Source organism: Dendronephthya gigantea, unplaced genomic scaffold (assembly GCF_004324835.1).
Source record: "Dendronephthya gigantea isolate DGI-Jeju-01 unplaced genomic scaffold, DenGig_1.0 000015F, whole genome shotgun sequence".
Lineage (NCBI taxonomy): Eukaryota > Metazoa > Cnidaria > Anthozoa > Malacalcyonacea > Nephtheidae > Dendronephthya > Dendronephthya gigantea.
Genome location: NW_021163025.1, coordinates 194,494 through 209,835, shown reverse-complemented (window position 1 = coordinate 209,835; position 15,342 = coordinate 194,494). Strand labels below are relative to the sequence as shown.

The 15,342-nt window shown below is 37.4% G+C and overlaps 1 protein-coding gene across 2 annotated transcripts in view; it reads right to left on the bottom strand.

Moving 5' to 3' along the window:
* Positions 1-15,338, bottom strand: part of LOC114519975 — a 36,723-nt gene extending 21,385 nt beyond the window's left edge. The window contains exons 1-3 of one of the 2 annotated variants that reach the window (XM_028540169.1): positions 14,923-15,338; positions 13,773-14,015; positions 12,661-13,382 (exon numbers count right to left, since the gene is read on the bottom strand). In XM_028540169.1, coding sequence (XP_028395970.1) covers positions 13,066-13,382; positions 13,773-14,015; positions 14,923-15,337 — 975 coding nt within the window. In that variant the 5' untranslated portion in view covers position 15,338 and the 3' untranslated portion in view covers positions 12,661-13,065. Of the gene's footprint in view, positions 1-12,660; positions 13,383-13,772; positions 14,016-14,922 lie in introns of those variants that run through there. The other variant, XM_028540168.1, reaches the window with a different exon arrangement.
* Between the last annotated feature and the right edge of the window lie 4 nt (positions 15,339-15,342).

Sequence of the window (15,342 nt, the reverse complement as noted above, 5' to 3'; positions counted from 1 at the left end):
ACAGCATGGTAACAATGTAACAATAAACATAAAGGATGTACGTATAATTTTCTAATTTACGTAAAGCAAAACCCCCGCCATTATACTTTGTTTATACTACAATCCAGCGCGAGACAGCAAGACACATTCTTTTGCATACGTTAAAAGTAGGTCGTCAGTTGAAAACAAATTAAACAATGACGGTGAGTCAATTAACCGCAAAACAAACAAAAGCATGGCGCTTTCCTTTGCTTCAGCGCATTCGGTTTTTGAGAGATTTAATAATGGAATGAATAATTACTAGTCGCGGATCGGAAGTGCTGAGCATGGATAAAGATCCTTACACGTCATGGTTTAAAAGGAACCGGTAAACATGACGCATGTAGCGGGTTGTAGCGGGTAACAATGACAAATGCTGTCTGAATAGATGACTTCATGCGCCTTATTACGAGTGCCTAGTTGACATCAAGCAGGTTATTATGAATGCTATTTGCCTCTGATTAATATTCCCACGTATTTCAATATCTTGATCAATACAGCGTGGAGTTTGCTGCTAGACTCACCGACTGGGGGAGGGTGCATTGCATCTCTCTGGCGCAGCAAAGTATAAAGGTTGATCTTGGCCGAAGGGGGTGCTTGGAAATTTTTTGACATCAGTTGCCTGATTTTCAAATAATACTGATGCAAAATATTATGTTTTAACACTCGATAGATGATATTAGTGAAATTACATTCAGCAAAGGTTGGCTTACAGAATCCCATGCTAACATTGTCGGGAACTATTAATGCAATCCTTATTTTTATCAATGTTTCCTTTAAACAGGGGATTTTTCATTTGTAACTGGGGGGCAAAATACCTAACTGGGGGACCAAAATTGGGGCCTGGTCCCCAGTCTATATGTTAAGAGAGGCCCTGCTTGACTAGTTCCAAAACTTTGTTGCTTTCCTGACATTTGATCCACTGTGGTTTAAAATCAGGACTTAGCACGTAGTCGCTGAGTGAGAAAGGAACTACTGTAATTTGCATAAGAACTTAGCACTAGGTGTTACAAAAAAAACGGAAAAGAAGTCAAAGGTCGACTGACGGATGAGTGCAAATCAGCAAATTAAAAAAAAGTTTAAACGCAGCAGCACAAACGAGCACACGGGCCTTTTGTTGATTCAGCATTATCATACAATTTTAGCATTTTTTGCCTTTCCGCCTTAAATTCGGTCAAAATGAAATACATTTTCAGCTGATCACTTCTGATAAATAAATCGAGCATGGGACGCCTTGTACCTAGACAAAACTATTTTGAAAATAATGCAATTAGCAATGGCTTATGCTCAGAATTCCGTGAGAGGCATTATAGAAATCAGTTCGAAAATTTTTCCATATGCAACAATCTTATGACGGGGCGATCATAACATTTTGTACAGAAAACCATATTTAATGTGATTATTCATAGCGATAGTCGCTTTGTCTTCTCCAAATATTTTTTAAACTATTATACGTCGACAATGTGGAAGTATTTTGGAAGTATGGAGGTAGGAAGTTATTTCAAACACAAGTAAAGAACTTTAGAGTTGTGAGGAAACACAAACAATAGGGTTCAGTCAGTTGATCCCAAATTAAGATTCACCAAATCTACGACGCGGACGTAAAATAAAACGGCTCTAATTTCCACAGTTTCCCAACAGGGATAAAAATCACTCCTATTTGACTCCTTTTGATAAACGAAGTCAAAGCTGCGATGTAAAACAAATTTTTACTGGTCTCCTCACACTGGTAGCAGTTTGTACGTCTGTAGTGTATGTCATGTCTGTAGTGTATGTGATTTAGCACCTTCTGATGTATGGTTTTTAAATGAGGAGTAGCTAAAACCGCAGATTACACAGATGTCTCACTTCTGATTAAAAAAACGTAAGCGCTTGCTCAGCAAGTGACTAGAGGTATTCACCCCCCGAAAATTTCAAAATGGAGCCGAACTATTTTATACATGGGAAAAAACCTCCTCTCATTTGCTAAAGAAGGAGACTGTGTAGTTAAGTTTGTGTCTGAATCCATCATCATCTATACGCGCTTTGAAAAAGTGAGTTTAGAGTACCTCGTTTTCAATATTGTACGAGTGTTTTATTTTTTCGATTGTCGTAGGAGCGGAAAATTATAAGCAGTAGAAACCTCCATAATTTCAAACATATTTCTTTTAAAAAGTGTTTGAATATCTTTACATTGAATGGAACTTCCTGTACAAATCAATAAATGTACATATATTCCGACTCATTTGACACATCGTGCAGTTTTTCACTTCAATTCAGTTCGTTTCTATTTTGAAATTTTATTTCGGGGGGGTGAATACCTCTAGTCACTTGCTAAGCGTGCGCAGAAAGCGATGCGCAGTGACGAATCCCTTACGCTTTTGAGTCAGAAGTGAGACATCTGGGTGTTAATCTGTGCTAAAACCATGATGGCGAATAGTTGTGTCAAGAAAAATTAAACCTTTTAAATCCAAAGCAATCTGTGTTAATTTATTGCGATCAAGGCATATTACAACGTCCGCGTCGTAGATTAGTGCATTTAATAGACTCTTTGCATGTTAGACTACTTTTTGATCTGTGCAAAATAATCCAAAATGGTAACATTTTGCGTGCGTTAAACTAAAGTATACAAATTTGCAAACTTTGTAAGGCTATATTTTCCGTATTTTACGACATTTCGCAACCAAACTTTGCATTTTTACTAATTTTGATACGCTCTTTTCAGCTGTGGTGATTTGATTGGATTATTTTGCACCGATCAAAAAGTAGTTTAACATGCAAAGGGTCTATTAAGGCCTGTTTAAATGGAGTGGGTTAAACTCCTCCGCAGGCTTTTTTCGGGCAAATATGGCTGCGGAGGAGGTAGGGTTATCCTGGCTAGACGAGGTAAAAAGCGCATCAGATCAAAGGCTTACCTGATTAGTCTTTCATTATATGCAGTTTCGACCTAGCCCGCTATAGCCGGGATAACTCGCTCCATGTAAACAGGCCCTTAAAGACAGCCTCGTATCCAGGCGCTTTATTGGAAAACATAAAGGCTGCATTAAGCGTATTATAGAGATCTGTGGCTGAGATGTGCGAGCGCGCAGGGGTGCTTGGGCAGGACGCGACGGGAGAGCGAAGCTTCATTTGAAATAAAAGTCATAGAAGAACAGTTTCATCATGTAGTCAGGATTTTTTACCGAAATAACATCAAAACCATCAATACCTACATTATTCAGATGAGTCAAGAAGAATTTCTTATCTCACATAAAGAACAATAGAAACTCCGAAATAAGTAAACATTTTTGAAGATTAATTTCTACGTTTGATCATAGACAATCAAAGGTATTCATTCCTTTGAATGTCTATGGTTTGTTCGACTGAACTACGTGATAAATATTATCAGTAATTTAATGATGATAAGTGACAATTTCAAGACTTTCGAATAACCATGAGAAATCATGATACCAAAAATTTTTACATTCTACGGACTTTTTGATGTTCTGGGGCCTTAATGGCCTGATGTTCTGAACTCTTAACTGTAGTTAAGGACAGAATTGGCCAATCAGAGGCGTGCATTTCTGAGTCGACCAGGATTTAACTATGCAAAATGTAGTTAAAGGGTTTTAAGGGTTATATATTGTCGTGAAAATGTGTCAAATGTCATGTTTGTGTTGTGTGTGTATTTTATATTCATATAATTATATTCATTTATGTGGAAATAGAGAAACTTGAAAACAGGGGAAATAATGCGCGCAAACAAACGCACGTCCAACCACGAAGAAGGAGACCGCCTGTCCCACACGCTAACGCAAACGGATGGAAGAATGGGGGCAGTGCGGTTAGAGAGTTAACCGCGTTGCGGGAAAAAACATCCCGGGACATGCATAAATTGCGCAAAGGAAATTGATGTCAAAATGGAATCATATCCCCTATAGCTTTAGTATAAATATATGTAGAATTGTAAACTTTAGGTTAGTGTTGTTAGGAGAGTTGTATTGTGTGGTGTGTTGTCACCGTAACGTCAGAGCAAGTGTGTCTTTCTTAAGCGTGTTGTCTTAGGAGTATTGTGTCATCGACGTGCACTAAAGTGTGTACAAAATATACCTGTACATAGAGTGTTAATAAAAGTTAAAAATACAGTCCCCGAGTTGTGGTATTCGTTGAATCTGGTGCCAGCAGCAGCGTAACTTGCAGAGAGGCGAAGTTGCGCGACATATATAAAGGGTTTTATATACATGTGATATAATTAAGCAATTCTTGACAGAAGCGTCACCACGAAATCAAAACCACGCTGCCCTGATGAAATTACTACAAATGGCGATACTATACACACAAATTTCGAGCGAGTACCTCCAGTTATTTATTATAGTTCACTGGAGCAGCCAATAGGATTTACTCCGAATATCTCCAAAGGTGACGTAATGTCTAGTAAATTGGATCCCGCCTATCGACAAGAAAATTTCGACAATGTATTTTCAAAAACTTTATTTTAAATAAACAAATTTCCGTATTTCCCAATACATTTTGAAGCTAAAAACTATGTCGAAATTTAGAAAATATATCCAAGTTCATTTATATTTATTAATTTTGCAGTATTTTGTGGTAGTTTTTCAGTTTTTATCGAAGTTCGACATGTATGTATGTGATATATTATTGATAATTGGTGATAAAGTTGCCAACCTTAAGATAAATTAGAATAATATGCTAATCACTGAGTAGCGTGTACGCGCGCGAAACACGAGTGTTGGGCTACCTATGGTACCACTTATAACCATTATAACCACGCGTCGTAATACAACAACTATAATTTCAAAGTAATATCATATACGTACCTAAGCATCCTTTACAGAAATTATGAAGACATGTCAAGCTTTTTGGATCATGTAAAATATTTGAGCACAACGAGCAAGTGGGAAGATCTGTGATTTCATCAACAGAACCACTGTCGGGGGGAAAATTCGCCATTGCCTTTCTCGCTTCAGCTTCTCTTGCACCTTGGCTTAGTAAATTCAACGAAACGATCGCATTATAAAATCAAAGTATAAAGTTGTGGTTGAGTTTGTTCACGGAAATTTGATTCTTGGAATTGGAATCCAGATTCCAGTGCACTGAGTGGAACTACTGAGTGGAGAGTGGAGCTCTATTTTAGCCTGCGATTAGGCGATAAGGTTGATTCAGTGACTGAGTTGATTTGAAATATACACAGCCACCCAAGCACCTCCGCGCGCTCGCATTTTCAGCTGACCTGTATACAATAACTGAACACAACATTATTTTTTTACTATTAAATTGCCGGGGTACAAGGCTGATATTACACCTGTTGTGGAAAGGTTGCATCGACAACACAGACAACACACGCTCGCTCTATCCACCAACCACCAGAACACAAATTTGTATGCAAATTGCCTTTAGGCTTTTGTTTGGTATAACCCAGATTAAACCTCGGTATTCCTAAATTAGAAAGTATTTCTAAAGGCCCACACAGACAGGACGCGATTTGGCAACGCGGCGCGAATTTTTTACGCTTTTTAATTTTAATCAATCATAACATTCTTAAAGATTACTTAACTCTTGACTGTTCTGGCGTTCCGTATATTCCAAATTTTGCTTCCTGAACGAAATTTTTATGCTTCTATATAGAACTGACTGAAAATTCGCGTCGCGTTGACATATCGCGTTCGGCTTGTGTCGTCGACCTGAAATCTGATGGCTACTGAATCGATAGGAAAGACAGCACAACAATGACAATATTACATAAAACAAATTACATAATAGATTTTTTTCAAAGAGAATGAAACGTATCAGAATGGCAGTATATGTAAAAGAATATTTAACAAATTAATTAGCATGGCCTAGCTATAAGTACAACCGCCGGCCTGGTAAATATTCATAAAGTAAATGTGTAAGCTCTACACTTGTGTCTGGCAGAGTCAGTAAAGTCGGAACTTGTCTTTTTACCGCGTTCCTCTTTCCTCGAGCCACACTTTTATGACCATATTTTCATGACTACAAATATTATTTCTGATAATGTACTCCATTACATTAGGTAAAAGTCAGTTGAAAACTTCAATTTCTGTTGTTATAAAACTCTTTTGACCTGCGAGAAGTTTATATGCTTGTTCGCTGCCACAATCATAGCCAGGAGGGAGTTGGTAGGTGCTTCCAAAATTGCAGCATGACTGATTTACGTTAGCATTGCTACAAATGCGCAGGTCAGGACCTGAACCAAAGTTCGGCCCATATGAAGACGAACAGTTTATTGCATGCTGCTGCTGACCTTGTTTGATGTTGGCAATGAATGGACCAAGGGCAAGGTTGTCTTTGTTTTGTAGTGAGAATAGAAATGACGAACTTGAGTTTCTCCAAGTATTGTCTATGAAGGGAAAAAGTATAAATATTTAGTTTGAATAACAGTGCACAAAAGAACTATTATATAGCTTAAGCCTAGGTTATACGTCGCATTTTGGTCGCGTCGAATGCAATTCAAACAATAGATAATGAGCTGATTAACCTCACTAAGTTTCATTACCATCTCATTATCTATTGTCTGAATTGCATTCGACGCGACTAAAATGCGACGTATAACCTAGGCCTTATTCAATAAGGGAAAAATAATCATTTAGAAATCTCATCATACGTACTTCTACTTGTAGACCAACTTTGGTCAGTGTATCCGCCAAAGATACAATTATTGGCTTTCACCAAAACCACAGTCCGTCCTTTATTGTCACAACGTGAATGAAAAGTTTGAGCATTCCAGCCATCTCTTGAAGCTCGGTAACAGAGATTCCATTTACAATTATTTCCCACCCACTTGTGTAACCGTCTCATGAATGCGACCTTTCCTTCCAAAATACTTGAGGACGTTTTTAGATTAGCAGGGATGAGGGCATCATCTAGAAAATATATATTCATTTATTGTGAAAATATGGAATAACTCTATATGCAGCAAAGGCTTAATTTTCAGTGAGATAGTTAAAGTTGAAAACCTCACAAACTTATTTCAGCTATTATTGCGTCGTTCGCACATACCTTTCACATGACCAAATTTATCAACAATTCCATCAGCACTGACTTGGCTAATATCTCCAGGCACATACTTAATATCACCATCATTCGCTGGGGTGAGATCGTACGGTTGCTCTTTCTGTAGCTTCTCAATATTCTCATCAATCAGTTTCCGTGCTGAGAGAATTTCTTCGATAGACCCTTCTTTTAGCAGTTTCGTCGGAAAGGAGATTGAGACCTGGACTTTTCCAACATAATCTTTAACTTCATCATTTTGTTCGCACAGTTCATTGCATAATTCATCATAAATCTTGTCCACTTCCTCGTTCATTTTCTTTTCCTTCTCGTCAAGTTTCTCCGATACAACTTTCAAGATACTTTTCTTGTGTTCTCTGATTTGTTCTTTCGCTGTGTTAGCATTATCCCCGAGAGATTTCATCACTTGAGCAATGTTTTTCAATGCCACTTTCCCTTCGGATAATTTCTCGACAAGTGTTGCACAGTTCGATTGCAAAGTTTCTCTTTGGTTCGTCGCAATCTCGCTCACCGCCACGCAGAAATGGTCTGGCTTTTGATGACTTAACAACATGCAGCGTATGCAACAAAGTTCATTGCATGTTTCACAATAAACTTCGAGTACATTTTCTTTATGTTGCTCGCAGTAAGGCTTGCTTTTTACCTTGACCTGACCCTCGGGCATGCTCAGTTCCTGAATAGACAACACGTTGTGATTCTTAGTAAACCAGTTGTCATGGGCCTCGGAGCACTTTTTGCACATGCGTATTTCACATGACACACAGAGATTGATGGCAGGGTTATGGCAGCGTGAACACACAGTAGACAATTTGGCTTTTTGCTGAATTTCCATGATTTCAAGGGTGTTCTTTAGAAATTGATTAGTTTGCACCTCAGCGACATCTTGATCTGGCTTAAGTGTAAACTCTGAGCAACATGTTGGGCAAGGGAATGTCTCGATATTCTTGTCACCTTCTCGTAGACGTTTAACATACTTTCCTGAACAACAATAAAAAACACAGCATGCATCTAGAGCAGGATATTTTGTGAAAAATAGTTGAGAAAACAATATATCCTCCAAACTTGCAGAGAAACGCATAAGAAGAAATAGCATCCTTCCTGGCCTTCAATCAGCTAATAAAATACAGCTTTAATTGAGATAATGTCGTATGTATTCATTTCAGTTAGTATTTTGCTGACTGGAGGGGAAAGATTAAGCTTTAAAGAAGTCTACGTAGTAATAATGAATGGCTGGTGATTGCAGGCATCATTCATTTTGGAGTATATCTTAGTTTCAATTTACATCTTAGCCGACATTATATTTTAAATTAGGTAGCTGGAAAATAGATTTCAAAAAACTTTTCAAAATTATGTTGAGGTTTGAGCAGCAGGAAGTACTTATATTATATGGTTATAAACAATTAGTTTAGCAAGCTAAAATTACATGTATGTGGGGCATGTTTGAATTTGCCCAACAAAAATAACTTTTGCACTAGATAATTATTTGCAGTTTGCTGCACAGGTAAAGTAATACAATACTGTTGTACATAAGTTCCAATATAACCAGGGAGCAGTGCGATAACTGCGATTTGTCCGAGTGTGAGCACAATTCTCATTTGCTTCTGAATTCTGAATCCAGGAGTTGATAATAAATTGTGCACAAGTATATAAATATTCTTTATAGAAGTCATATTTGTTTCCAGAGAAAGAATAATGAGGTCGTTTATTACGTAAACTAATTGCGTACAACCCCCCGGATAAAAAGTATCTTAGCTGAGCACCAATCGCTGCATGAGCTTACATTATAGTCATGCAGCTTCTGCGAATTTTCCATACTCGGTGTTTCTGTCAAATAACTCCAAAATACATTTTTCGAATGCGCCATATATTCAACAAGAATTACTTTCATGGATGAGCTTTTTGCATGAAAAGAAACTGAGTAATTCTACATTTTACTGCGAGCAACGTAATTACAGAGCGAATATGAAAATGAATGTGAAACAGCGCGAAATTTGCGTTTGTGACAGACTTATTCGGGGGGTTGTGCGCAACAATTTACGTATTAAACGACCTCATTATTCTTTGTTTGGAAACAAATATAACTTCTATAAAAAATATTTATATACTTTGTACAATTTATTGTCAACTCCTGGAAAAAAATCAGAAACAAATTATAATTGCGCTTACACTCGGACAAATCACACTGTTAGTGATTTTCAACCCCCACCCGTATAATTGCCAAAGCGCTGGTTGTGTTTTGCGAATTTTCTAGCCAAAACAGAAAGTTGTTTGAATATATAAAATATATCAGGACAATTTATGATAACTGTGGAGAAAAGACTTTCGGTGAGATCTCCTCTAAGCGCACGAGTGGCCGGTGCGAGAGATGTTGTTGTTCGAGTCAAATGACCGAAAAGCAGTTTCTCATTGACTGCGATTTGCGAATTTTCCTGACTAACGGCGAGCGCTTTCGAAGTAAAAATTCGATAATACAATTAATTATATCCATATAAAGAATGACATTCAGTATGGAAGATATATAGTTCCTAGTTTAAAAGAAATAGCGAAAAGTATTTCGCTGATCGCAAACCGCAAACATGACGCTGCCTTAACTTACATCATAATCATGCAGCTTCTGCGAATTTTCCCGACTTCGTGTTTTGGCCAAATAGCCTCAAAATACATTTTTCGAATGCGTCATATACTCAACAAAATTGACTTTGACGGACGAGCTTATTGCATGAAATAAAACTGAGTAAGTAAACATTTTATCGCGAGCAGCGTGATTTTAGCGCGAATATGAAAATGAATATGAAACAGCGCGAAATTTGCGTTTGTGACAGATTCATCCGGGGGGTTGTGCGCAACCAGTTTACGTACTAAGCGAACTCATTATTCTTTCTTTGGAGACAAATATGACAAATGATTTGTATACTTGTGCACAATTTATTGTCAACTCCTGGAAAAAAAATCAGAAACAAATTATAATTGTGCTCACAGTCGAACAAATCGCACTGTTAGTGATTTTCAACCCCCACCCGTATTATCGCCAAAAGCACTGGTTGTGTTTTGCGAATTTTCTAGCCAAAATGGAAAGTTGTTTGAATATATAAAATATATCCGGACAATTTATGATGACTTTCGATGAGAGGTCCTCTTAGTGCACGAGTGGCCGGTGCGAGGAATTTTATTTCGCAAGTGTCATGTTGTTAGAGTCAAATGACAAAAGCAGTTTCTCATTGACTGCGATTTGCGAATTTTCCTGAGTAAACGGCGAGCGCTTTCGAATCAAAAGTTCAATAATACAATTAATTATATCCATATAAAGAATGACATTCAGTATGGAAGATATATTGTTCGTATTTTGGGAGAAATAACGAAAAATATTTCGCTGATCACAAACCGCAATACGACGCTGCATAAAGACGTGCTTGGGTCAAATAAACTCAAAATATCCTCAAATAATGCCTAATGCATAGATCAAGAATGACTCGCAGAGAAAAATCTATTGCATGGAAAGTAGCTGAGTTAGTTATTCCACATTTTGTACGTCAGATACCCGGCTATCTTCATATTCATGTCTGAATCTGAATCTAAAAGTGAATATGAAACTGTAGAGCCGACGTTAACTTGCACATTAGTACTGTTGTCACTTTAATCGAAAGTCGAAACCATTTCTAGTGCGTTGTTATAAACATGATGGAAAAAGCCAAAATTTGAGCTTAAAATTTACTATGCAGATGCACGTTTTACGTTATTCCGTCCCCTATGGTTGTACATGGTTCTTAGTATAAAATCAATACCAAACATGTTAACATGACCTACCTAAACACCCTTTACAGAAATGATGAAGACAAGTCAAACTCCTTGGATCATTTAAATATCTAGAGCACAATGTGCAAGTGAGAAGATCTTTAACTTCAACAACACTACTACAGTCTGTCGAAGCACTTGCCATATTTGAAATGACAACGCCTTTACTTTAAAATTCAGACAACATGCGTCTTCTATGGCTGTCCAACTATTAAACACACCTTCCTGTTTCACCGAATCTACAATCTAGCGCGAGACAGCAAGACAAACATTCTTTTGCATACGTTGAAAGTAGGTCGGAGACTTCGTCAGTTGAAAACAATGACGGTGTGGCAATTAACCGTAGAAAACTTTTTCTATAAGAAAAAAAACAAAAGCATAGCGCTTTCCTTTGCTCGAGCGCATTTGGTTTCGAGAGATAGATTTTTGTAGCGGGTAACAATGACACATGCTGTCTGAATAGACTTGATGCGCCTTATTACGAGCGCCTATTTGACATCAAGCAGGTTATTATGAATGCTATTTGCCTCTGATTAATATTCCGACGAATACCATATATGAAGCATTCTACTGTTATTTTCAATATCTCAATACAGCGTGGAGTTTGCTGCTAGACTTCAGGACCTCTTTTAAAGAATTTCGAGTGGGGGCGGGGGGGATTGCAAAAAAGGACCTGTTTCCGGCGCAGCAAAGTATAAGGTTGATCGTGGCGAAGGGAGTACTTCGAAATTTTTTGCCATCTGTTGCCTGATTTTAAAATAGAATGCAAAATATTATGTTTTCACGCTCCACAGATGATATTCGTGAAATTCCATTCAGCAAAGGTTAGCTTACAGAATCCAATGCTAAAACATTGTCGGGAACTAATGTAACTGGCTTCACTTTTTATCAATGTTTCCTTTAAACAGGGGATTTTTACTAAGGGGCAAAATACTTAACTGGGGGACCAATGATTGGGGCCTAGATCCCCAGTCTATATGTTAAGAGAGGCCCTGCTTGACTTACTTCTAAACTCTGTTGCTTTGCTGTCATTTGACCCGCTCTCTGGCGCAGCAAAATATAAAGGTTGATCTTGGCCGAAGGGGGTACCTGGAAATTTTTTTACATCAGTTGCCTGATTTTCAAATAATACTGATAAAAAATATTATGTTTTAACACTCGATAAATGATATTAGTGAAATTACATTCAGCAAAGGTTGGCTTACAAAATCCAATGCTAATACATCAGTTGTCGGGAAATATTAATGCAATCCTAATTTCCTATCAATGTTTCCTTTAAACAGGGGATTTTTCATTTTCAACTGGGGGGCAAAATACCTAACTGGGGGACCAAAATTGGGGCCTGGTCCCCAGTCTATATGTTAAGAGAGGCCCTGCTCGACTTGTTCCTAAACTCTGTTGCTTTCCTGACATTTGATCCGCTGTGGTTTAAAATCAAGACCTAGCACGTAGTCGCTGAGTGAGAAAGGAACTACTGTAATTTGCATAAAAACTAAGCACCAGGTGTTACAAAAAAACCGGAAAAGAAGTCAAAGGCCGACTGACGGATGAGTGCAAATCAGCAAATTAAAGGAAAAGTTTAAACGCAGCAGCACAAACGAGCACACGGGCCTTTTGTTGATTCAGCATTATATACAACTTTTACAATTTTTGTCTGTCAGCCACATTTTTAGTCTGTCAGCCTCCTATTTGACTCCTTTTGATAAACGAAGTCAAAGCTCTGATGTAAAACAAATTATTACTGGTCTCCTCACACTAGTAGCAGTTTGCACGTCTGTAGTGTATGTCACGTCTGTAGTGTATGTGATTTAGCACCTTCTGATGTATGGTTTTTTAAGAGGAGTAGCTAAAACCATGATGGCGAATAGTTATGTCATGAAAAATTAAACCTTTTAAATTCAAGGCAATCGGTGTTAATTGATTGCGATCAAGGCATATTACAACGTCCGCGTCGTAGATTTAGTGCATCGTAAGGCCTGTTTACATGGAGCGGGTTGTCCCGGCTAGGCTAGGCGCATCAGATAAAAGCCTTAACCTGATTAGTCTTTCATTACATGCAGTTTTCACCTCACCTAACCGAGATGGCATGTAAACAGGCCCTTAAACACGCTAATGTTAACACGTGTCTAATTGAATCCGTTTAAAGACTTTAATCCATATTACCACTTAATTTTTTTGCAGATCTTTGCCATAGTAATCAGTGACTGTCAGGGCCGGCTGCCACCAGTATATACAGTATGACAGTTCTCAGTTAAATACTTCTATTTCTGTGGTTAAAAATTTCCACTGACCAGCAAGAAGGTTATTTGCTAGTTCACTGCCAGGCATACAACCAGAAGGAAGTTGATACGTGTATCCAAAATTACTCTGTGACTGATTAACTTGAGGATTGTTCACAATGCGCAAATCAAAACCTCCGCCAAAGGTTGGTCCAAAACTAGACTTACAGTAGATTGCATATCCCTCCTCGCGTTGCTTGATGTTAGCAATAAATGGAGCAAGGTTGTCTTTGTTTCGTAGTGAAAAAATAAATGAAGATTTGGAATTTGTATACCCAACATTACCTTAATTAAAAATGAAATAAAAGAACAGATCTGTCATGTAGTCAGGTTTTTTACGGACAAAACATCAAACCCATCGATACCTGCATTATTCAGATGAGTCAAAAAGAGTTTCGTATCTTACATTAACAAAATAGAAACTCCGTAATAAGTAAACATTTTGAAGATTAATTTCTACGTTTGACCATAGACAATCAAAGGTATTCATTCCTTTGAATGTCTATGGTTTGGTGGACTGGACTACGTGAAAAATATTATCAGTAATTTTCTCATGATAAGTGACAATTTCAAGACTTTCCAATAACCATGACAGATCATGATTCCAAAAATTTTTACACTGCGGACTTTTTGATGTTAAGCGCCGTAATTCTTATTTTACATAATTTCACATACCTTGCCAGCTTACGTCAGCGTATCCACCAAAGATACAATTATTGGCCTTCACCAAAACCACGGTCGGTCCTTTATTGTCACAATGACTGTGAAAATCTTGGGCTCTCCAACCATCTCTTGAAGCACGGTAACAAAGATTCCAATTACATTTCTTTCCCAACCATTCCTGAAGTTGTTTAATGAAGGCAATCTCTCCTTTCAAAATACTGGACGAATTTGTTAAATTGAAATGTCCATTATGCCCTAAAAATTAAGGATGGAGATCAGTCAGAAAACGGTCAGAAAGGTGTAATACGGCATTTTCCCGTGCGTAATACAGTATAGTTTCAAGTATACGTTTTTTGATGACCTTATTTGGTGAAATTTGTCGTCATATAATAATAAACGTCTTATGAAATGTGGTAAAACAACTGCCTAAACCAGAGAAAAAAAGCGCCTCGGAGTTTCGACCCAATTAAGTGCCTTTCTAGGAAAATTAGTATAACGAAAGGCCTATAACAAAGGACCGACGAAGCTCAAAGTCAAGTCAAGATAATTTTTGGTCTATTAAAGGCAGTAATAGGCCTTTTCGATAATTATGTCACAACATTATCGTTTTAAATTTAGAACCACCTTAAATGAAAGTTTTACTCTCATGAGGCACATGAAAAGATACAAAACATCCTTCTTCAACACATGCATCAAAAATTATTTTTCATATAAGCCTCACACGAGAACGAGGCTCCCGGTCTTGGCCCCTCATTCTCATGTTATAGCTTATTTCCACATTTTTTGACCAAAATTAAAACTTTTATTTAATGCATGTGTTCAGGAAGATGCTTTGCAGCTCTGCTTGTGGTTCATAAGAATAAAACTTTAATGTAACTAAAACTAATATTATATCTCAACTGTAAATCATCCAATCAGAAAGCTCGATTGTACCACGTGATCAGTAAATTAATCATGGAGTTCCATCGAATTCTTTCAAATTATGCTATAAAAGTCGAACACCCCGCCCGAATTTTTTCACATTATGCTATAAAAGTCGAATAATAATGCTGCGACATAATCATTGAATAATGAATAGGTCTATTGTTATACCACATTTGATAGGAAGACACTGAAATAAAGATGCTGAAATGCTACCTAGGCGAATTATTTTGAAAAATACCTTCAATATGTCCCAACTTATCAACAACTTCATCAACATTGATATTATTAATATCACCAGGTACATGCTGAATATTCCCATCATTGACTGCTGTTAGATCCTCAGGCTTTTCTTTTTCCAACTTTTCAATACTTTCATCAATCTGTTTTTGCAAGGAAAGAATTTCTTCAATACCTCCCCTCTTTAGGAGGCTTTTAGGCAAGGGCATTGAAGCTTGTAGTTTGTCACGATAATCTTTAATCTCATCATGTTGTTTGTTTAGTTCACTCTGTAATTCATCATAAGCCTTGTCCACTTCTTCATTCATCTTCTTTGTCCTCTCATCAACTTTTTCTGTCACAATCTTCAAAACTTTTTCCTTCTGTTCTTTGATCTTATCTTTTGCAGTTTTAGCATTTTCTTCAAGAGACTTCATTACAC